The 24380-nt window shown below is 38.9% G+C and overlaps 2 protein-coding genes across 6 annotated transcripts in view; one reads left to right on the forward strand and one right to left on the reverse strand.

Annotated features, from left to right (window-relative positions):
- Positions 1-1271: 1271 nt before the first annotated feature.
- Positions 1272-2817, forward strand: aanat2 (arylalkylamine N-acetyltransferase 2; the record flags this gene model as incomplete). The annotated part of the gene is made up of 3 exons (XM_081378074.1): positions 1272-1428; positions 2051-2205; positions 2512-2817. 3 exons carry the CDS (start codon positions 1272-1274, stop codon positions 2815-2817), a joined length of 618 nt encoding a protein of 205 aa, XP_081234200.1.
- A 377-nt stretch (positions 2818-3194) lies between these two features.
- Positions 3195-24380, reverse strand: part of rhbdf1a (rhomboid 5 homolog 1a) — a 53575-nt gene continuing 32389 nt past the window's right edge. For 2 of the 5 annotated variants that reach the window (XM_081379996.1, XM_081379997.1), the window contains exons 4-19: positions 24070-24177; positions 19468-19681; positions 19179-19385; positions 16849-16971; positions 16599-16759; positions 15737-15988; positions 15535-15646; positions 15350-15424; positions 10852-11013; positions 10671-10771; positions 10526-10589; positions 10309-10403; positions 10105-10180; positions 9454-9554; positions 7272-7425; positions 3195-6100 (exon numbers count right to left, since the gene is read on the reverse strand). In XM_081379996.1, coding sequence (XP_081236122.1) covers positions 5681-6100; positions 7272-7425; positions 9454-9554; positions 10105-10180; positions 10309-10403; positions 10526-10589; positions 10671-10771; positions 10852-11013; positions 15350-15424; positions 15535-15646; positions 15737-15988; positions 16599-16759; positions 16849-16971; positions 19179-19385; positions 19468-19681; positions 24070-24177 — 2425 coding nt within the window. In that variant the 3' untranslated portion in view covers positions 3195-5680. The remainder of the gene's footprint in view (positions 6101-7271; positions 7426-9453; positions 9555-10104; positions 10181-10308; positions 10404-10525; positions 10590-10670; positions 10772-10851; positions 11014-15349; positions 15425-15534; positions 15647-15736; positions 15989-16598; positions 16760-16848; positions 16972-19178; positions 19386-19467; positions 19682-24069; positions 24178-24380) is intronic. The other 3 variants (XM_081379999.1, XM_081380000.1, XM_081379998.1) reach the window with 2 other exon arrangements.

Consider the following 24380-nt stretch of genomic DNA (forward strand, 5'->3'; position numbering starts at 1 on the left):
TATACTATATGGCAAAGATAATACATTTTTCATCAAATGAAAAATGGGGTTGCTAGGGGTTGCTATACAGATGTAAAGTGATCGTAAACTGTACAAAGCCTCCGGTTAAAACATGAGATGTACAAAGTAATATGGTTTGCCTTGACCAATGAATAACTGAAATAATTAATGCAAACAATAAATTAAGCAACAAATATTCAAAATAGACTGTGAATTATGCCCCTTTCATACAGAAATCGATCAGTTCAGTAAAATGTATTCAGGCAATTACTTATTTTGAAGTAATTATTATTAAAAAAATAAAGGGTAGTGACACACACACACACACACACACACACACACACACACACAGAGTAAAGTCTATTTCAAATAGGCCTAAAGGCTGTTCTTTTGACCTTTCTATTCATCAAATAATCCTGAAAAAAAAATGAAATGGCTTCCACAAAAAATATCAAGCAGCACAACTGTTTTGAACTTTTATGATAATAATAATAAATGTGTTTTTTATTTTGAGCATCAAACACATGTGACCATGTGACACTGAAGACTGGAGTGATGCAAAAAAGTCAGCTTTACCATCACAGGAATAAATTACATATTAAATATATATTCACATAGAAACATCTAGGCTATTTCAAAATGTAATAATATTTCACAATATTACTGTATTTACGGTATTGTGGAGGCGTTACATGAGGCTACGAGTTAATAAACCCTGTGGGTTTATATCGGCCAATAGCCTAGGCCTACTAAAAATCTCAAAAGGTTCATGACCAGTTCTCGGTCTTCTTATTCTCTTGTTAAAAAAATGTAGAAAAAAAAAATAAATAAATAAATAAATACGTAACAGATCTATCAGGGCTGGCGTAAACAATCCAAAGCTTGCTTTGGCTGTACAAACAGTTTCTGGGTAAGTGTTTGTAAGAGTGGCTGATGAGCTGCGTTGAGAGTAGGCTATTAGCACACAAGACTTTTAGGGAATTGCTGCAGCTTCACCTGCCACGTGCATCCATATCCCTCTGAACACGGGACACTTTAGGAGATGTGGGGCGGGCTGGGAAAGAGCCCAAAGGAGGGTTAAAGAGGAGGAGAGGTGACAGCAGCAGCGAGGTTGAGCGATAGGATTCAAACACGTCGGACCATAGAAGAGAGCGGCCCGGACAAACAGACTGACGGAAAGACAGCCGTGTCCTAAAACTTGTGGAAGGAAACCCACTACTATTACAAACAGTCTAGTCCTCCATCAGTCCGAAGTGAGCTCGTGTCAGACGATGGCACCTCAGGTCGTCAGCTCACCTTTCCTGAAGCCGTTCTTCCTGAAGACGCCGCTCAGCTCACGACGCCAGCGACGACACACATTACCCGCTAGCGAGTTCCGAAATCTCACCCCACAGGACGCCATTAGTGTATTTGAGATCGAGAGAGAAGGTAAGATGTTTCTCAGACACGAGGGGTGTGTGTGGATATATTGGGGTGCTGCAAATAGATTTACTAAAATAGAGTTCCAGAATAATTTAAATTGCTGTTGTGCAGTGTCAATGTTGTGATTTGAGTTTAGATTGAGTTTTTCAGCAAGTGACAAACACTGAAGGCATTATTCTTAAAAATCTGATGGTTGGGTTTAGTTTACTTTACTGGTTAAACTTTGTGAGCATATAGTAATATAGTGAAAATATATTACCAACCCAATACTTTTGAACGATGGTGTATGTCATACTAATAAATACATTATTTTTGAATTTGGAAAAAAAGTAAATAAAATTTTGTTTGGTTAGCCTGGAAAAAATTAACATTTATTTACAGAACTCTTAATTTTTAAATTGGTGCCCAATAAAATTCTGTAATACACACCAACACACACTTCTTTGTTAAATCAAACCAGTCCTAAAGTCCTTAAGCATTTCACAAGTTTTACATATAGAAAACTAGAAGACTGCAGTCAACAAGCCGACTTGATTGCGATAAACCTGCTAATCTGCCGATAACCTATTGTTTGCATTGGGATGAGGGTTGACTGACCCCTGTATCTCTCCCATCTCTCCCTCTACAGCGTTCGTCTCAGTTTCCGGTGAATGTCCACTCACCCTTGATGAGGTGCTTAGTTTCCTGAGTCAGTGTCCTGAGCTCTCTTTGGGATGGTTTGAAGAGGGTCAGTTGGTGGCCTTCATCATAGGATCTGGCTGGGACAAAGAGAAACTAGGACAGGTGAGAAGTGATTTTCTACTCTGGAAAAAAAAATATATATAGGCCTATATAGTGTAGGATTTATTTTGAAACCATTTTCACTCCAAAATTGCTAGTAAATTTCATAAATGATTACAATTGCAAGTAGCACATTGAATTAAAGGTGAAACAGCATCTTCTTGTAAACCGTACTTAAATAATCTTCGAAAAGTTTTTTTTTTACAGGGTAGTTGTTGAAAAACACTAATGTGGTTCTTTAAAGAAACCTTGTATCAGTTCAGTTGGAATGCGTTTAGATTCTAACCCTCTTTTGACCATCTTATCCAGGAGGCCATGAACACACACGTCCCGGACTCTACCGCGGTACACATCCACGTGTTGTCAGTGCACCGCCATTGTCGGCAGCAGGGCAAAGGCTCCATCTTGCTTTGGCGCTACCTGCAGTACCTGCGCTGTCTCCCCGGCCTGCGCAGGGCCCTGCTGGTCTGTGAGGAGTTCCTGGTGCCCTTCTACCAGAAAGCTGGCTTCAAGGAGAAGGGTCACTCGGCCATCAGTGTGGGGGCTTTGACCTTCACAGAGATGGAGTATCAGCTCGGAGGCCTGGCTTATGCACGACGAAACAGCGGATGTTAAGTTTCTTTAGCTTACAGCACATCCAATCCTGATAAAGGACATCATGTGTAGATTCTGGACGGCTCTCACCTAGTTAAGGACTCAAAGCCCTAATACCGCCTGAGCAAAGAACCAGAGACTTGCCTATGCACTCATTTAAAGAGATTGCACACAGATGTTGGCTGTTCATTTTTCTTCTTGTGAACCGCCCAAGATACACTCCACACTTTACTGGTCAAAACAGCAGTTGTTTTTAACAATTAATTAGTCACCACATTCATCATTTTGTTTGATCAATAAAAAAAGTTTCTTTCATCTTTAATTACATTTTACATAAATAATGGTCTACTTTTACAAAACCATTCAACCATTGAAAAAGTGAATTCAGAATCTTTCTTCTGGAAAATCTAACTTTTAATTGAAAATTTGACAATTTTATTTTTATATAATGTTCCATTCCTTGGATTGCAAGTGGACAGTGAAATGTTGAATACTGTTTTAGAATAAAATCTTCCTAATATATTACTGCATATGTGACAATGTGTTTTGAAATGCAATCTATGTATACAGTGTATGAACTGATGTAAACTTTAATTAGAACATCCATAAACATTCTCTGTGGCATCTTAATCAATAACAAATAAAACATCTAATAACAAAGCTATATTTTTGTAATGTGTATTTTATGCACAGTGGTGAGAAAGCATTTCTTTAGGTTTATGGATACATTAAGTTATCCTTGGTACCATCCTAATCATTTCATAACTTTGTTTCTAACCCGTCAGAGTGGTTTGGAATGAACGTCTGTTTCCGCCTCAGAGGGAAAAAAACTGAACAAGAAAAGTAGTTTTGAAACAAACAAACAAAAAAACTAGTCACACTGAGATTTAAAGACGCAATTGTGAGATATGAAGTTGCAGTTATGATAAATAAAGGCAAGTCACTATATATAAACTCGCATTGTGAAATATAAAGACACAATTGTGAGATATTAAGTCACTGACAAATTATACATTTTGTAATTAAGAAATAATTATTGAAAAATAAAGTCACATCCGCCTTATACTGACTTGTACTGTGATATGTAATGTCACGATTATGAGAAATAGACAATCGCATTGCAATATATAAAGTCTTAATAACGAGAAATAAGGTCACAATTGTGAGATATTAAGTCACACTGTGTTGCAGTTATGAGAAATAGGCACATTAGCTTCTATGTTTCCAACGAAAGTTGTGAATTTAACTGAAGAATGATCAAACCAACATTTGAGATGCTGTGCAATGCGATTGGTCCGCTGGTTAGTGCAGTTATCCAATCACATCCTCTGTTGAGGCATGTCGAGGGATTTATTCGATAAATGTTTTCAATAGTAAATGAGGATAAAAAATGATCCGCCTCAATTGAGCGCATACGTTTTTTATGCGCATCTTGGCGTTTTCATCCAGTATTTTTTATAGCCTGGAAATCCAGACCTAAATCTGAAAGATTAATGGTCTGGCGTCGACTAATGAAAATCGGCCAGCTCGAGGGGCGGCACCAAGCATGCATTTGAAAATCTCACTGCACGCAATTGGATAACACTACGACCAATCACAATAAACCCCATACGCTTAGCTACCAGCGGAGCTAACTGGTAGATTAGACTCTTACCGTATCCGGTCGGCAAAACAGCAAAAACGCCCTTCTTGCAAAGGAACGATTCGAGCGCCGTCTTCTGATCCTCTTTTAGATAAAAAGCCAAGTCTAACTCGTTCATTGTAGCGGCCAAAGCCGTTTCAAACAACTGGTGTTCATCCACAGCCATCTTGCAATGTTTACTAATGACTTCGACGTCACAGCACTGTCGTCATCTGTTTAGCTCGACTCTGGCCCGCCTACATCGGATAACCCGATGTGATTGGTGCAGCTCGGATACAAGGGGCATATTTAATTAGCCTCATTACTGGACACCAGAGTAACTCAAGTTGAGCAAATTCAACTTGTGCTCTCACGAATACTCTGGATTACCACGGTATATTTTTTATGCAATATCTCAAAATGTGCATTAAAATAGCTGGATGGAATGATAGCTATTGTGATAAACAGTCGCATTGCGATATGTGATGTCGAGAAACAGTCACATTGAGATCTTTTACATTTTTATTTTTTTTCTTTACTCTGAGGTGGAAATGAGCTTCCATATTTTAGAGCTTGTTTATGGTCGAGTAGACAAGAAAAAACAGACAAACTTCAGAGGTGCAGGTTGTTTTTAGCTGTATTCTGTGACAAGTGTGTAAATTGGGTAGCTAAAACACTACCCTTTCATAATCAACTATAACTCCATTAGAAGTAACACACAAATAAAAGAATATCATTTGAGTGCTAAACGTGTAACGAAAATATGGCAGTAGTAGGTACATTTATCAAGGCACCGAAGGTACAGTTTTTTTTTTCGTCCCTGGATTCTGAGGTCGACTAAACAAAGACAAACCTACCCCTGACATGCTAAAACATAAAAAAGTACAACAATCAAAATTGGAGAAGACGTGTTCTCCGTTTGGTGTACCAGTGCTTTTATTATGACACTGCCTTCTGAGACTGTAGTGTAAAGATAGTTTTCGGGCGAGGGTGACCCTGTTTTCGTATGATTATCAGACACCCTTCTCAATAGACTACATCAATCTTTAGGGTACGTTAAAAAGTGTTCTTCATTCTCAGAGTCCTAATATCATAGTCAAAGTGGAGTTCCACATTGCACTTGAGTAAAAAAAAGCAAAACAAGCATACTGTCCATGTTCACAGAAAGGGCTTCATTTGGAAGAGACGAAGTGCAATTTGGGGCTGGCGGATGCAGATTAACGACCAATCAAATCCCTTCGTCCCCGAAGCCCCGCCTCTCCCTCAATGGAGGTGCGCGTTGAGGTCGTACTTCTCACAGAACTTGTCGGTGAAAGGAATGCAGGTGAGCAGCTCGCACCACTCACACTTGATGGGATACACGTAGAAGAGCACCACAAGTCCGGCGAACAGGCCCACGAACACCACCATGAAGATGATGATCTGGCAGCGCTTGCGGTACATGTCCAGGCGGCCGAAGCTGATGTAGGGCAGGAAGGCGAAGGAGAGGAAGAAGCCCGAGATGAATCCGCAGATGTGGGCGAAGTTATCGATCCAGGGCAGCAGGCCGAAGGCAAACAGAAAGAGCACCACGCACAGTAGCTTAGTGAAGGCCCGCCACGGCTGAGCCAGAATCTGCCAGCTCTGAATCAGCTCCACAAACAGACAGGCCAGGATGCCAAACTGAGAGCCAGCTGGTCCCACCTAGAGAAGCAGCAAAAGAGGGGTCGGGATTAGCTCAGTGAATTCACAATTCATATAGTTTCAAAGCAGCTTTACTGAAAATGCAGTGTCTACATTACAATTTAGAATGATCTGTTATTAGAGGTGTTCAAAACGGACATTTACAACATGGTATAATACATTATCTGTGGGGTATTTTGATCTGAAACTTCACAGACACATTCTGGGGACACCCGAGACTTATAATACATATTGTAAAAAGGGGCATAATAGATCCCCTTTAAATCAAAACAAGAGAATGAATTAGTACAACATGTCCACAAATAACTAAAATGAGGGAAATAATGAGTAAATCGCGCCATGATTTATTAAAATGAATGAAATGAATACATTCATAATTCGTGGGAACGATTTCTTAATTTGGGGCCACAATGACATATTGCATGTCGTGCGGGGCTCCTGATAGAAACAATAAAACATTTTAATATTTGATTTGTTTACTTGCACATCATGTGACTATCAAACATAAAAGAACCATAAAAATGAGAATGTGCTGTTAAATCATCAAAATATTCAATTAAAATCTCAGGGGTTACTTCAACAAAAAAAGTTTGGGAACCCTTGTCTTAGATGGAGCTCCCAAACAGTTTTAAGAACATATTTTAACATCCATAGTAATTTTGTAGTAATGCCAGAAGTTATTTTAATATATGGGTCAATGATAAATAATAGCGTTCATGATAAGGAATAGGAAAAATCATTTAAAAATCTAGTTTAAAACATGTAGAAAGTTCTTAGAAATAAACTCTTTATTCCTATGGTTTTAAAAAAGTACCATTATTGGGAAAAAAATCTATTTAACTGTATTCATTTTTTGTCTTTATACATTTTAATTCTGAAATTTTAAAACATGCCTATCATAGAAAAGGTGTATTAAAGTCATTGTATATATAAATTGCATTTTAAAGTATTTTAAATAAATTACTAGAGCCAGGCAAAAAGGAGTGTCACTTCACTGATCCAAATAATAAATAACATTAATTTGAAAACAGGATATTTATGAAGAAAAATGATATTAAACGGATGAAAACTAAGACAGCTAGAGCCACAACATGCATCGGATGTCCGTCAACTGGAGCGTTTCCAGTTTCCAGCGCACCCTGTTGGTGTAAAAGAGGCAAGAGGGGCTCACCTCAGCCCTGTAGGGGAGAAAGATGGCACTAGCCAGGTTTCCTGTGATGCCACTCAGGATATAGATGATAGATATTCGTACCCATCCGGCCAACTTCTCTAGATCTCGAAGGATTGTCATCTGAAAACATACCGACACCAGGCAATGCAGAATCCTGTTTTTAACAGATGGGGACAAAGAGAACGTTTCAAGCATGTTGTTTAAAAGCTGCCATGACATCTTTATGGATTTAAATGCATATTCATCATTCCCAATACACCACAATGTTCTGAAATGGCTCCAGTGGTCATAAACATTCCCCTCATTTAAGTTATGATCCATCTGACTCTAAATGATGTCCAAGCAATCCACTGCCTATGTCATAATTACACTTCTGTCAGCTGTCTCATAAAATGTGGCAAAGGCATGTCACAACAAGAGTCCCCGCACATGTTATTATGAAAGATGCTTCGTTGCAATCACTGGCCACATATATGAACAAATATGCAACAGGCAATCCGACTTCAGCAGGTTCAAGGACGTCTGAGAGTGAGAGTGATGTTCAAGGTGTTTGACAGAGGCACGTGCAGGAGCGTTAATCTGAGCCTTCTTAAGAAAGGTAAAGAGCCAAAGTGCAGCTCAGTGAAGCACTCTCTCTGATTACTACTACAGATCACGCCACGCTCAATAGCGCCAGCTCTTCCAAGTGTCAGCTGTTTCTTAAAGCAGATAATCTGATCATGTGTCAGCTTTTGAAGCATTTGAAATATACTGCAGTGCAGCATGGGACACGGGGCGTATGGGTAAATTGTTCCACCTCGTGTGCATAGTTAAAACCCAGAGGAATTTTATTATAGCTTGTGGGTTGAAGATTTAAGAAGAGGTCTCAGCAGTGTTTCGTTTGAGTATGGACTCAGTAGGAAAATAAACAGACACTCGTTGAAATACAGTAAGAGTGAGAGTAGAGCTGAAAAACGAATATGGACAGCATAGCTCTAGTAATTTAGTCTGGGAGGATTTTGATCAGAAATTATTGAGTCAATATTGAAATATCTGAATTGCCATTGCAGACACTGGTATTCTGCCAGTCTGAGCACATTTTCAGACATTAATATCTAATATTTGGGAACTCTTGTGTTTTAACCTGTAATAGTTTGCTTTTTAATTTCGCTCATGGAGTGTTGTTTGCAGATTTTTGTCTGTTATAGGCAATGTTGCGCATTTCGTGTTGTTCTTGGCCTGAACAGACCTTTCATTTACATTGTTTCACTTTATTTTTTTTTTTGCTGTTGGTGTGACCTGTCCGTGACCACACTCTCTGTGATAATGCTATTTCGTTTCACTTTTGATTTCGTCTGCAATGTTTCACTTTTTTGGTTGTTTTGCTCTATGGGCTAAAATACTTTTTCTAGTCTAGTTTTTTCCCCGTTTCATCCTAAAAGTGAATACATTATGTGAATTTGTACATTTTTGTTTCACTGTTGGTATGAATAGACATTTAAACTGCAATGCTTTGCTTTTTTGTTTCATCCGTTTCAACCTTTAGGTGCAAATAGGCCTGTCACGTGCTTTTCGCATTGTTCTGGGTCTGAACGGACCTTTCATTTGCATAGCTTCACTTTTTTTGTTTAGCTGTTGGTCTGACCAGTCTGTTACCACATTGTCTGTGACATTATGCTTTTCCGTTTCAATATCGTCTGCAATATTTCACTTTGTTGTTTTACTCTACTATGGGCTAAAAGACTTTTTCGTCTGCAATGTCTAGGTTTGTTTCGCTTCATCCTAGGTGTGAATAAAGAATGTAAATTTGTTCATTTTTGTTTCACTGTTGGTATGAATAGACATATAAACTGAAAATCTTTGCTTTTTTGTTTCGTCTTCTTTTTGTTGTTGCAATTTTTGCCTTTTCGTTTAACTTTAGGTGCAAATAGGCCTGTCATATGCTTTTCGCATCGTTCTGGGTCTGAACGGACCTTTCATTTGCATAGCTTCACTTTTTTTGTTTAGCTGTTGGTCTGACCAGTCTGTTACCACATTTGTCTGTGACATTTTGCTTTTCCGTTTCAATTTCGTCTGCAATATTTCACTTTGTTGTTTTGCTCATGGGGTGAACAGACCATTCGTCTGCAGTTAGTTTAGGTTTCCCGAGTTTTTGTTGAGTGTGAACAGGGCTTAAGGATGCCCATACTCTACAGTCACTCACCCAGCATGCAGGAACAGTGAGAGCCAAAGACGGTAGAACTGATCTGGGACCTCCGGGTTCAAGAAAGGAAGAAGGCCACACACATCATCCATACAGTGAACCTGGCAGGGACAGATTAGTGCGTTTCTTTAGATTATAAAACATCTAAAAGAGAAACACCCCCAAACACTGCCAATAATAAATTCAATTGCATTTTCAAGCTTAAGATTAGACATTAGACCGTATTTAACACACTTTTAGCACAAAGTCTTAAGTTAAAACCCTGGAAGCTGGCACAAGCTTCAGACCCGGGCAATCACTGTGTGCCCTTTCAGACGACAACAGATTTTGCCAATGCAGAGGAGATTAGCATGGCAACCTTCATTGTGATTACAGAGCACTTAGCAGAGGGTAGATTTATCTTCCGTTCTTATTCACGCCACCTCATTAGTCTAGTGGGTGAGTACTGACAACTTTTAGGGCTGAGAGCTTTACACTCATTTGCGACCTGAACCATAGGGTTACACTACCAAGTGTAAGGTTTTAAAAAAAAGTATACTTTTACTCAGAAAGGATGCATTAAACTGATCAAAAGTGACAGTTAAGGCATTTGTAATGTTACAAAAGGTGTCTTTGACTTATTTCTGTGCTTCTCTGGTTTAGTGCGCTTACTTGTGAGCAGAGGGTTGCCTCCTCGTGGAAGAATCCTTTCATGAAGTCACAGTACTCCCTTGATGTGATTTCACACCTGCAAAACAACACACAGGATATTTAAAAAGCACACAAAACTGTATATTCATGCCCACTAAACAAGTGCATGTGAAATGTCTCAGTATTGATCAATTGTAACTAGTGAGTAACAGCAGATTTCCTCACCTCCCTTTAGTGCCGATGCAACAGGGCCGGCCGGTGATAGTACAGTCGATATGAGGCAGATTGGTGTGGTTCCCAGAATTATATTTGGTGCAGATCTGCAATACATATCCATATTAGGACAAAGTATCTAATCGACCTTTACAACAAAGTACTGTGGTGCTACCACAGGTAATAATAGTTCTTTCATATATTGATCCATTCTTGATGCAATACTTACTGGCCATTTGGTGATGTCATCAGGCCACTCATGAGGAGATACAGAGGCCGGCTCTATACACGTCCTGCCAAAAACACAGTAAGATATTGAAATGTCTCTGTGAAAATTGTAAATTGAAGTATTGAGTGAAGTCGTATTCCCTCACCTGGGGTCCTGATGACACACAGAGCCATACTGCCGGTTTTTCAACTCCAGCTGAGGGGTGCTGGGATGCTGAGGCCATTTTACCCATACAGCCAAAGTGCTCTGAAACATAAAGAAAGAGATGTCAATGACCTGACAGCTTCTCATTCATAGCCTTGATAGTCCACGGCTCCTGTACTTACAGAGCATTCCTCCTCTAAGGTCTGCAGACAGCCTGAGCGGTCGTTGCGCACACAGCAAGCCGAATGTCGCTCCATATCCCGTTTTTTTTTAATCAGTTCATGTACCTGGTGGTCCCGTCGCATACAAGGTGAGAATTTGGCTCCCAGGTGGATCAAGGCCTCCTGTTGAGAAGCGGACAATGACGATGACTTGTCTTATGATACTATTTTATTCAGTTGTTCAGTAGGAAAATATTCAATAACTGATCGCTGCTTATGAAATACATTTCAGCATAGTCAGAGTTTTTGAATTCTGATTTACTGCTCAAGAAACATTTCTTACTATTATCAATGTTGAAAACAGTTGTGCTGCAAACTATTGTCTCTATTGACATAAAAAATGGAGCGCAGCTGGAAGAAAACAAAACTAGAGGCATTTCCCTGTGGCGAGCAGGACGAGGCCGAGGGCCGTGAGAGAACGGCATGAGGCCGGTGGTGTGAGTGATAATGACACCGGTCTTGTTCTCTCAAAGCCCTCGGCCTCGTCCTGCTCGCCACATTCACATTTCGTGGAAGGATAGTGTTACTGCATACAGAAATGCTTTAAAAACTGCTAGATAAGAAATATAAGAAAACAAACACAACCCTAGAAAACAAAGACAAGGAAACAAACACAACCCTAGGTATTTATTTGATACAGTGGCTAAATTAGAGATAAATAAAGCTTCAACTTCAGATGTTTCCAAACAGCACAGCAGTAATGGCTTTATGAATTTCTTTACTGGCAAGATTGATATTTTTAGAGAGAAAATGATAACCATACAACTGCCTACTACAGTAAGTCATGCTATAGAACAATTCCATTCATTCTTTGTTATAGGAGAGGAAGGAATTGTCTAAACTTGTTAAATCATCAAAATCAACAACATGTTAGACCCTATACTGACTAAGCTACTGAAAGAGATGCTCCAGAAGTCACAGATCCACTTCTTAATATTATTAATTCATCATTGTCATTAGGATATATACCAAAAACCTTTAAGCTGGCTGTTATTAAACCTCTTATTAAAAAAACGCAACTTGATCATAGAGAACTAGTTAATTACAGACCGATCGAATCTCCCTTTTCTGTCAAAAATACTAGAAAAGGCAGTTTCCTCACAACTGTTCTTATGTAGAAAGAAATGGTATCTGCGAAGATTTAAAGACATGATCTAGACCATATCAAAGTACGGAAACTGCTCTCATTAGAGTCACAAATGACTTCTCTCTATTAGTGTTACTGGGTTAGTGCTGCATTTGACGCTATCGACCACAACATTCTTTTGAATAGCCTCGAAAATTACGTTGGCATTAGTGGAATTGCATTGCCATGGTTCAAATCATACTAATCTGACCGTTATCAATTTACAGCAGTAAATGAAGAGGTGTCTCATCGATCACAAGTTCAGTATGGAGTACCACAAGGCTCAGTACTAGGACAGTTGCTTTTCACGATGTACATGCTACCCTTGGGCAAGGCACTTTTATTTCTAAAGCATGTTTAGAAATAAACAACAAATTTAGACAATAAAATACATAAACTGACAAGAGAATAAAATACAATAAAGCACATAAACTGATCCAAATGCCAGAGAAAAAAGATATGTCTTCAGTGAGGTTTTAAAACTAACAACATCGTAAGACAGCCTAATGTGTACTGGCAAATCATTCCACAGACATGGAACAGCAACGGAAACGGCACGATCACCCTTTAACTTCATACGAGGCATAGGCACAGTCAACATCAACCTGTTCGAGGACCTTAAGGGCCAAGAACATTTCCAGTGGAGAAGAAGATCTGTAATGTATTGTGGAGCCTGGCCATTTAACCCCTTATACACACACAATAGAACTTTAAATGTAACACGGTATTCGAATGGCAACCAGTGAAGTGAAGCCAGAACAGGCTAAACATATTCAAAACTTCATTGGCTCCCTATTAAACATCGCATACAATTTTAAAATCTTGCTGATTATTTACAAAGCACTAAATGGTTTAGGTCCTCAGTACTTAAGCAAGCTTTTAACACATTATAGTCCTTCACGTCTATTGTGGTATCAAAATTCTGGCCAGTTGATAATACCTAGAATATCAAAATCGACTGCTGGAGGTAGATCCTTTTCCTATTTAGCACCCAAACTCTGGAACAGTCTTCCTAGCCTTGTTCGGGAAGCAGACACAAATCTGGACTAAAAATCTCTTTAACCTGGTTTACACATAACACATCACCTTTCTAAGATTCAAATCTGTTAAAGGATTGTTAGGCTGCCTAAATTAGGTTAACCGGAACCGGGAACACTTCCCATAACACCCCATGTACTTCATAAATCATAAGAAGAATGGCATCTATGTTAATATTAGTCCCTCTGTTTATCCCGAGGTTACCGTAGTAAGCCGTATCCAGACCAGATGGTGGACCTGCACCTAGACACGACCACAACGCAGCCTTGAATGTCAGTAGAGATCCTGTAAACTAGACAATCCCCTGTGAAGGCCATAAGAAATCGACAAGTCCTATGCATAGAACCTATGCCCAGCTTCGTCTCCATACTGGCGTGATGAATCTGATCTTCAATCCAGCCTTCAAGCAAAAGGAACTGGATGAAATATTTAAATGCCACCGTGTTTGTTCGTTGGCTAAAGAAGAACTGGCCCCCTGACTGAGACTGGTTTCTCCCAAGGTTTTTTCTCTCTATTCTGTCACCTGATAGAGTTTGGTTTCCTTGCCACTGTCTCTGGCTTGCTTAGTTGGGGACAATTAATATTCAACAATATTATTGATCTGACTGCACTGACACTTTTGGATGAAAACTGAACTGAGCTGGATGATGACATCACTGTTTTCTGCAGAACTGCTTTATAGATGAAATGAAATAATTTAAAGGGGTGGATGATTATGATTTCACTTTTTTAATTTTAGTTAGTGTGTAATGTTGCTTTTTGAGCAAAACAACATCTGCAAAGTTATGATGCTCAAAGTTCAAAGCAAAGGGAGATATTTTCTTTTAAAGAAATAATTTTTTAAGGACTACAACAAACGGCTGGTAGGGACTACACGACATTCATCCTGGGTTAGTGACATCACTAACCCTAAAATTTACATAAACCCCGCCCCAGAACACGATTTATAGATTATCATGATAGAATATGCTAATCAATGAATAGAAGATAACTACATAAATTAATCAACTAACCATTCAGAAATGTTGTCTACATGTTGTCACTTCTTCTTGAGTCTCTCCATCTTTGTCTGACTCCGGATTGAACATAAAAGCCTAAAGGTTTTTGAAATTTTCAGTGCATGTCTATGTGAGGTAAAAGAACACGAGCTCTTGAAGCTCCGCCCTCTGTGCCGGGAGCAGGAGCTCATTTGCATTTAAAGGGACAGACACAAAAACGGTGCGTTTTTGCTCACCCTCAAAAAGTGACAATTTTAATAACCTGCTATTTAAAAATATCTGTGGGGTATTTTGAGCTAAAACTTCACATACACACTCTGGGGACATCAAAGACTTATTTTAAATCTTGTGAAAAGGGCATTATACCACCCCTTTAATAATTGATTATCTTTACAGAGGAGCTGAATCAACACTGAACTAACTTCAGCTGAACAATGACACTATTTTCATGTAGAGCTGCTGTACAGCCAAAATTAACTGTTTGCATAATTAATCTGTACTGGATAAAGCGCTATATAAATAAAGGTGACAAGTCATAAATGTATTTACACAGAAATCGCAATCATGTGAAATCTAATGACAAGCTTGAAAGTTGATTGCTGAAACCATGGGATGAAATGCCAGACAGTACTTCAAATCAGAATTGAATCATAACTAACTAACTAACTAACCAAGTGTCATGAAACCCTTCCCTGTTTTAGCCTGGTCGTTCACACCTCAGAGTTGAAAAAGTCTCAAGAAATGGGCGTGTAAAGCTGTGGAAAAGTGGGAGAGTAGAAGGTGGGAAAAGGGGAGACAACAACGAATAAAACACAGACTTGCAATACACTCATTATACAGACACATGAATATTAAAATATGACCACAGAGAAAAAAAACAAACAGCGTTGAGGGCACCTTGATGCATTTTAAACATATAACCCTATATGACTACAAACTCCCAAAACCGAGAGCCTGTAATGCGATCTCGTGCATACTATGGCGCAGTGATTTGATTGAACAAGCTCTTTCTCATGAATAAATGCAGCGGAGCTCTCAGAACCGGATGACGTAGATTCCACCTCAGATTCGTGACACTACTTCGACTTTGCTTTTCAACCCAGAAGAACGAAATTGCTCTTAAAAACTCAAAAATAACCCATTTCCACTTATTGATCAAATTTATGAGTGTGTAAATAAAGGTAATTTTATAAGTGAGTTTTAGTGTTTTTAGTGATGCGCTACATACAGTATCTGTTCACATCTCAAAAAAATGTGTTTTGGGGTTTCATGACCCTTTAAAAAAAAAAAAACTCACCGAACTTGGTCCAATCCAAAAGTTCTCTTGCTGCACGAATTTGACGTTTTCATAAACGCCTTTATTTCTTAGGACCTTTATGAGGGAAAAACAAAAAACAAAACGTGTTTACAAACACCAGATGGTCAGAAACAGGAATAGAGCATCAGAAATGCAGGATATTTTGAAAGTGTAGCAGCACTCACAGAATCTACGGTTTCATGCTGGGAGAAGCCCACTGGTGCAATGCCATAAATACACACTGCCAAAATGGTGATGAGTATGTGAACGAACGTTATCCAATATGTAAAGAAAGGCCTGAGAAACAGAATAGAAAACACAGCCTCACATTATAAGCATCTCCGAAAATCTTAAAGAAGTTTTAGGGATTTAATTAAGTTTGCAAACCTGTGGTCATCCATGTCCTCGATTTGTTGTTTCACGTAGCTGTCGATACGCTTGCGATATGTTCGATTGGTCAGCTTTCCCACCATGCCCAATCCATACGGCCTTTTTTCTCTTGCAAAGAGCTTTTTGACTGGCACGGCTATGCGTTGGCCTCTCCGCTGACCGTTCACACTTACTACCTCCTGCCTCAGTCTGACTTTAGGGGGGACTGGCGTTCCCTCCTTCACTTTTCGCCAGCCGCGCTCTAAAGGCCTGTTTGAAGAAAGAGGATAGAATGATAAAGCATATATATAGTCATAGAACAATGGCTAAGCTAGATAAATACATTTTTTTCTGTTTTTAACATTTTATGTCAATAAATAATCTCTAATTTTCAACCTTTTTTTATAAAAAGATTTCCCGCAAAATATATAAATCATATTTAATGTTTCTTAAACATTATATTTAATTATATTTTCTAAATATTTTGAATTATTGAAATATTGAATACATGTAAGATATGCTGCCGCTGCTGCAATAATAGATGCATAAATCCCATAGCAGATCTAGGCACGTGGAGCTGTGGGAGGTGGAGGGTTTCAGAGGACTCTGGACTAGCCTCCAGAGAACACTTCAAATGTTGAGCAAGAAATCTCATTGGCTGCTGAATTAGCAGAAGCCAATCAGCTTGTGCCATGCAGTAATGGTGTTATTGCTTGCATATTGCAGTGAAAATGAAAATCAGTCTGTGCCATCTAGAGTTTCATGACTGAACCAGCATTTTTAACAGAAATTCTCTGCAGCTAACATTTTCTATTATCAAATATTTTATAGTATCGAAGCACAATTACTGTGACAGGTAATATGGTGTTGTGAAGCTTACAGCATTAAGTGACTCCTCTCTAACTCGCTTTTTTCCAGTGCGCTGCCTGTTAGCTCCGACTCATCCAGCTGTTTGCTGTCCACATCCTTCATGGTGGAGTCTGATGGAGACTCAAACACCTCATCGTGAAAAGTGGACATCTCCTCCTGCATCATGGCATCCTGAAGCCCGACAGACAGTAAGCATACATATCGGAAAAGGTCTCCCAAAAGCAAATGTATGTGTGATGTGTTCGGTGGGATTATCCTACCCTAGCAAAGAACGATGTGTCCAGTTCATCTGGGAAGTCCACAACATCTTCCTCAATAAAGCTAGCAGGTGTGAAGCTGCGCCTGTGAGCTCGTTTTAGCGTGCCTTCGCGCAGCGAGCGACCCTTAAAATACAAAAACACAGATATATCAATCAGCATGGCATACTAAGCAGTATAAAAAGTATTTACTAAGTAAATAGATGATAAATAATTCAAAGAGACTGTGTTGCGAGACCATTGACCTGTATACCAGCTCTGTCTCTGATATCTGATGTTTTGCTTCATGTTATTGGTCATTTTTGAAGATCGAATGTGCCCGTTTGATTTATCTGGTGTGTCTTTGTTAACTTAAAGAACCTCAGATGACCCTACGCTAAGCCGCACCTTACAAATGCTACTGACCAATCCTACTTTATCAGCTGTTCCCATTTGACATTATCAAACAAGCTTCTGCTCTGATTTAATGTAGGTCTGTGAAGTATCAATTATCACAAAATACAGTAAAACTTTGTTCCTGGGTCACTTATAATAGTGAACCAAGAAGCTCAAACAGGATACAAGCATTTTCCCAAAAATAATATTTAATTTGATATAAATCTTGTGAAAGTTATGGTGTGGATTAAACTGTGTTGACTATGTGTAAACACCTACATTTGCTCCAATGTAAACTGGACAGATATATCAGCCAGACCAATTAATCAGTATCAGCATTGACCACTGAAAAAACCACTGTAAATAAATGTTAGCAATTTGCAGTCATTTAATTTAAACATTGATTAAGATCACCAGTGTTGATAGTACCATTTCTGTTCATTAACATCAGCTATATCAGCTTAAAATAATGGATCTCATTGACTAACCACGTGTACGCACATATTTGTGTGTGAAATCAACGTTTTTGCAAACAAATCATGATTTATCAATAACTTAAAGGAGAACTCCGGTCAATTTTAACATTGAGCTCATTTTTTTGTACATTTGGAGTGCTGTCAATACAGAGAACAACGACAAAAATCGGTGTTGCCTACACCGAGTTATTCTATTTGTAAAATTTGCACCCTGTTGACTTCAATGGGGCAAGTACTAAACCTGCTTTTAGCCTCTTAACATCCTTGATGTGTCATTACAAGTGCACAGGTCATGTGAGTGATTCCTTCGGAGTGAACACGAGTGAATCTGACTGCAGTAGATGTGAAAGATATGAATAAAAATGATGTTATTTAAGCCAGCGCACATACCTGTATTTACATCGTGTTTTCGGTCGAAGTCCATAGAAATCGATTGTCGAGTTCACACGCATAGGTTTAGTTACCTATGATCACGCGCGTGAACTCGACAATCGACTACTATGGACTTCAACCGAAAACAGCATGTAAATACAGGTATTTGCGCTGGCTTAAATAACATCATTTTTATACATATCTTTTACATCTACTGCAGTCAGATTCACTCGTGTTCACTCTGAAGGAATCACTCACATTTTCTGTGCACTTGTAATGACACATCAAGGATGTTAAGAGGCTAAAAGTAGGTTTAGTACTTGCCCCATTGAAGTCAACAGGGTGCAAATTTTAAAAATAGAATAACTCGGTGTAGGCAACACCGATTTTTGTCGTTGTTCTCTGTATTGACAGCACTCCAAATGTACAAAAAAATGAGCTCAATGTTAAAATTGACCCGGAGTTCTCCTTTAAAGGTATAGCGGAGGATTTTTTTACTTCCGGGTGGAATACCTATACTATTGGTCCTCCTAAAAATCACATATGGCCTTATAATTGTGTTAAGATTAAATTTTATAAACAGATATTTCATTATTTAAAGTGAAAGAGTGTTATAGCTCCAGTTAGCGCTTTATACAATACAGACTGTATAAAGCGCTATACAAATGATTCAATGATGCAAACAGTTCATTTCAGCTGTACAGCATCTCTAAATGAAAACAGTGTCATTGTTCAGCTGAAGTCAGTTCAGTGTTGACTCATTTCCGTTGAAAAGACCATCAGTTATTAAATTAGTTCATTTCATCTCTAAAGCAGCTCTGCAGAAAACAGTGATGTCATCATCCAGCTCAGTTTTCATTCAATAGTATCAGTGACTGTAAGGCATGAAGATATTATAACCATTAACATCATGATTTTCTGTAAAGTTGCTTTAAAACAATGTGTAATGTGAAAGCGCTATATACAGTCAAACCAAAAATTTAGAAATTTGACTTGACACTATAAGACCAAAACCTGGTGCATTATTTCCAGAAAAGATCCAAAATCATTCCCAATGTACAAATTCAACTGAAATAAAGGGTATAAAGGTCATGTGGGTCACGTGCTCACCTTGACCAGAGCTGCTGCCGCCCTGAAGCTCATCTTGGCCACGGACTCGCGCTTGCGTCTGCGTGGGATGCGGTTCAGGCCTGAGCGTGAGCTGGTGAAGGAGCACAGGGACGCAGCGCCGGGGGTGATGGGAGTTTGAGGCACACTGTAGCCATCTACTTCCTCGACCATGCGAAACGCACGTCCTCGTGCCAGTGGGTCCACAATCTGAACAAAAAGTGCATCATTAAAAAAAGGAGGAACAGGTGCACATTCAGTCCTGTTCCAGTGATGACTCCTGGTACTGTACCTTCTGCATGCCATGCTGAGATGAGGGTACGTATAGAGGTGGAGGGGTTTCCGTGCTGGTCAGGGAGATGTTGTCCTGGCTGGGCAGCTCCATCTCACGGATCACCTGCGGTTTCAGCTTGCCGTAGCGCAGGCTGCAGTGTCGCAGGCTCTTCCTCTGCCATTTGTGCGTGGCGTCGCCGTCCTTACTGACCCCGAACCAGTCCGCCGTACCCCTGAGAGCGATCGACACAACCCGTTCAGCCTGAGCTCACTCATCCAGAGATCACATGCCATCCCTGACTCTCTTGTATTTCCCTGCGCTCTAACATGTTCTTGCACAATAACTGGACACTGCAATGGTGGTTTCCACAAACGTGTGACACACTGTCTCCTCCCGGTTATGTACAAATGAGATCAAGGAAAGTTCGGTGAGTTAACTGTAGCAAACTTCTAAGGAAACAGTGATGGGACATGCCCAGGCATGCTTCGCAGTAAAGCTACTGGCATTGGCTAAAAATCCTGTCACAAAAACGAAACCAAACACACATACACAGAGAATCATTAGGCTGGTGTCCATCCCTCTGCACAGCTGCTTGGCCTGGGAAACATCTGCCTCGTAATGTCAAGAGGCTGACATGTTTTTCAAGTTCACATATGACTCATGTTTCAGTCAAAAAGATAAATTGATATAAACCAGTGTAAAATAAATACACAATGTTCAGCTGTCCAGCCTCACCCACAAAAATAATCACATTTTATTAAACAACCCCATACCAAAACAGTAAAAACTCTGGTGGTCCATTACAAAAAGGCTCCATGGCCAAAATGTCATAGTTAATACAGTTATTTTAATAAGAATCCATGTGATCGGGAATTGCACGTGACTGTAAAAGATTTCCCCTTATGCGGACTTTGGTCACACAGATTTGCAGCGCTGACTAACAGAAAGCTGTGACTTCAAAGTGACTTCTGTGTTGTGCCTCATACATTTCTATTGATAATAGACAATGGACTTTTTTGCTGGTGTAATTTTGTCGAAAATTTCGCTAATGTGCCCACATCTTAAGTCTAAAGGATTTGGCATGTTTACAAAAAATTATGTAATAAAAAAAAAAAAGAAAAAAAAAAAAAAAGTTTTACATGGACAGGCGACAACGTCGTAAAAACGATCCCCGTTCACACAAATACATGAAAATGACTAAAAACGCTGTATTATTCATGCCAGGCCAGTTGACGTATGGCGATGCCACTAAAGAAACACTATGTGCCTATAGACTGAACATGTTATATGCATTTTTACAAATAAAGTTTACACAGAGACAATAACAGTTTCGTCTCCAAAAACTTGCACTTTGAAACCCGTTTTCAAAAGCTTGCATTTTCAGGCCCCCAAAGCGTCGCTGTCGTGTAAATTAATGGCCAAAATACATAAAAAGTTTTCAGTTTTTTGTTGAAAACGGTGTCATGTAAACGGCCCATTAGTTGCCAGTTTTATAGAAATTGTCCAATTGCTTAGAAAAGTGTTACTTTTCTTTCTCTCTACAATCTGCATGATTTAAAGTAGCACAAATGCAGGATAAGTTACACCACTCACAGCTACTTTCCTGTCGACTTCATATACAGTATTGTACTGTAAATAAAGCCAAGAAATAAAATAAGGTAGTAATAAGGTTAAGCCTTCAAAACAAAAAGTATGAACTACTAATAAATTAACATGGGACCTCCTTCAAACAGTGACAGGATCTATCTTCATTATGTTTTGGTTCATGTTTCATGACAGTGGTGGCTGAGATCAGTTTTTATAGTAGTAACCATGTTAGTTTTTGAAACTATGGTTATCACCCAACATTTTTGTAAGTGGTGTGTTTGAGATTTGAGTTCAGACCAACAATAAGCTGTATGTATGATGTGTGATGAAAATCATACTGTACATATAAGCATTTCCCTACATTTGTAAGTGTGATTGTCTGACAATATTTGTATAAGCGTTGTTTTATTGTTCAAATAAAATAAAATATGAATATTAAATGAAAAACAAACTTAGAAAATTTGAAATTATGTCTTTGCAAGAAACTGAAATAAATAAGTTGAAGTACTAAAATTTCTAAAATTAAAGTTAAATATAAATTCTATATTTATGAAAAGCATATAAAAATTACTAAAATGAAAGTGAAAATTTAAAATATAAAAATTAAAAGCTAATTAAAAATATGAATAAATACTATAATAGAATATAAACATTCTAAATGAGATTCCCATTGCTGTTCAGCGCACACAACATGTGTGGCTATAAAACTCTGGATCGTCACCGCAGAGAGATCTAATCTAATCTTTCTGACTCACAGAGGCAATAAACATGACTCAAATTCTGGCTTATTATGTTTCATCTGAAAGACAACAAATAAAGCCTGCCAGTCTGGGCACAGTGTCAAACTGTGCAAAACAACTAAAGATGAATGTGCCGAGCTCATACATTGGAATGTTTTCAGTTCAGTTTGGAAGAATGGCAACAATGCGCCATGTTTGAAATCATAACGGTTAGAGACAGTGAGCATGTCATGATAAGAATCCTTATTTGCTCCTATCAATAGACTGAAGTTATGCATGGCATGACATGTGCTGAGAATCCAAACATGTGATACAGAAAACCACAAAATCCTCACTACTTAAACATCCACTGAGGGAGAACGCAAAGTGAACATATTTGGCAGAAAGATCCTAGGGTCAAACCTCACAATGGATGACCAAGGAGCATTTCTTATTATTATTTATCAATGTTGAAAAAAGTTGTGCTGCTTTGTGGAAACCCTGCTTTTTTTCAGGTTTCTATGATATATAGATGGTTCAAAAGCTTTTATTTAAATATTTTAAACATTATAAATGTCTTTACTGTCAGTTTTGATCAATTTAATGTAATATTCTTTGGTATCAAATTAATTTCCATCACTTTTCCATAACTTTTGATTACTGAATTGAATGCACAAACAGCTTATTCATAACTAGAAAAATGTAGATTCACTATAGAAATTTCCATTACGTTTCCACTGTAACATACAGCCTGCGTTTCAGTTTTGTGTTCATGGACTTTTAGGGGCCATTTACACGGTACCATTTCCAACAAAAAACTAAAAACTGGCCATTCCTTTGGTCATTCATTTACACAAGTTTTGGTCATTCATTTACACGACATCGCCATTTGGCCTGAAAATGCAAACTTTAAAAGTGCACGTTTTTTTGAAGACGATACTGTTATCATCTCTGTGTAAACTACAAAACGTGAATCTGCAAATAACAGTGAAGTCACGCGCATGCGTATCATGTGTTCAGTCAATAGATGCATAGTGTTTCTTTACAAAGTGACATCGGCCTGGCATGAATAATACACAGTTGTTAATCAATTTCACTGATCCATGTGAATAGATAGCCTGGCTAACGTCAGACCTCTTCTCATTGAGACGTGGTCTGGGAACCACATGTTCATTTTCTCGTATTTGAGGCGTGGTTTACGAATGCCCAGAGCCGTTTATTGGGCGATACGAATGTCTATCAAATGCGCCTGTACGTAGCTCACAGCCAATCGTTTCAATTATACCAGATGACGTATGTAGAGCGACAGAAATTCGACGAGGAAGAAGACGAAATAAACTTGCATTCTAAACTACTTAGAACACTATCTAAGGCTGCATCGAAAGGTAACTTCGCGTCTGATGCCATGTTGGATCCATATATAAACAAACTGCTTCGGTGTGTCGCATAGACGTCGTCATCGTCTTGCTGCTCCCTCCCTGTTCTGTGATTGGTTCCCTCGCTGAGGGGAAAATCTGGTCCATGGTGTCCAGGCTGCCTAGCAGCGTAAATAAAATCGTGCTAAGCGCAAGGCAGCATGGGGAAACCCAGGCTCGTGAATAGAGATAGTTTTGACAACATTGTCGCCTGTAGGTGAAAAAAATCTGTTTTTAGCACATTGTTGCTGTGTAAACGTACCCTTAATTGGTGTTTGTGTTTTCCTTTGTTCCAGTCACTAATTTACTTCCATAGATACTAATTACCATCCACATGTGTCTTGATTAGTTGCTAATTATCTTATCACCCTTGTGTATTTAAGCCCTCTTGAGTTAGTCTACAGTAGTCGGTTATTGTCTATATGACAGTGTACTTTCTATTTCGTTACCTTTTGGATTTTACCCTCTTCTTCTTGGATGATCTTCTTTGTTTTGATTAAATAATCCTGCAACTGTGTCTAGATTCTACCTCAACTGCTCGTTACATCCACAATTTCAACAATTTTTTTAATTAATTTCTATGACTTTTTCAGGCCTGATAATAACAATTTTAAATTGAATACATTTGTATCACTCTGCTGTACATGCACTCTCCGAAAAAAGAAAAGAAATTTGTGATTGGGATGGTACCCAATCAATAGGTACACCTTTGTACTTTATTTACCCTAAAGGGTACACACTAATTCCCTAAAGTGTACATATAGCATAATAGCACCTAAATGGAACTATTATTACAACGCTAACACCAAAGCTGACTGTGCCATGTGACCATGTTTCCTTTGCATTGTGTGTGTTGTGTGTGAGAGCTCCCTCGCCAGGCCTCCTGCGGCCCGCTGTACCTGAGCAAGGTTCTGGAGAGGGACTGATGCCTTCTGAAACCGTGCCGCCCTGCACGGTGACCCTTAATGGGCACAGTGTTAATCCTCTCAAAGTGCACCCGCCTGCTGCTGTGGACGTCCCGAGAGCGGGAGGAGAGGAAGAGCAGGGCGAAGAAAGGAAGCAGAAGAGAGAAAGATAAAAAAAAGAGGGAAGGAGTGTGAGAAGAACTGGAAAACTGATCAACAAGAGCCAGAGAGCAAGATTAGCAAAAAGCAGAGTATTCCAGCGGGAGGAAGGGTTATTTCAGTGCAGATTTAATGAGTAGCATATG

The sequence above is a fragment of the Scardinius erythrophthalmus genome, assembly GCF_964197995.2.
Source record: "Scardinius erythrophthalmus genome assembly, chromosome: 1".
NCBI lineage: Eukaryota > Metazoa > Chordata > Actinopteri > Cypriniformes > Leuciscidae > Scardinius > Scardinius erythrophthalmus.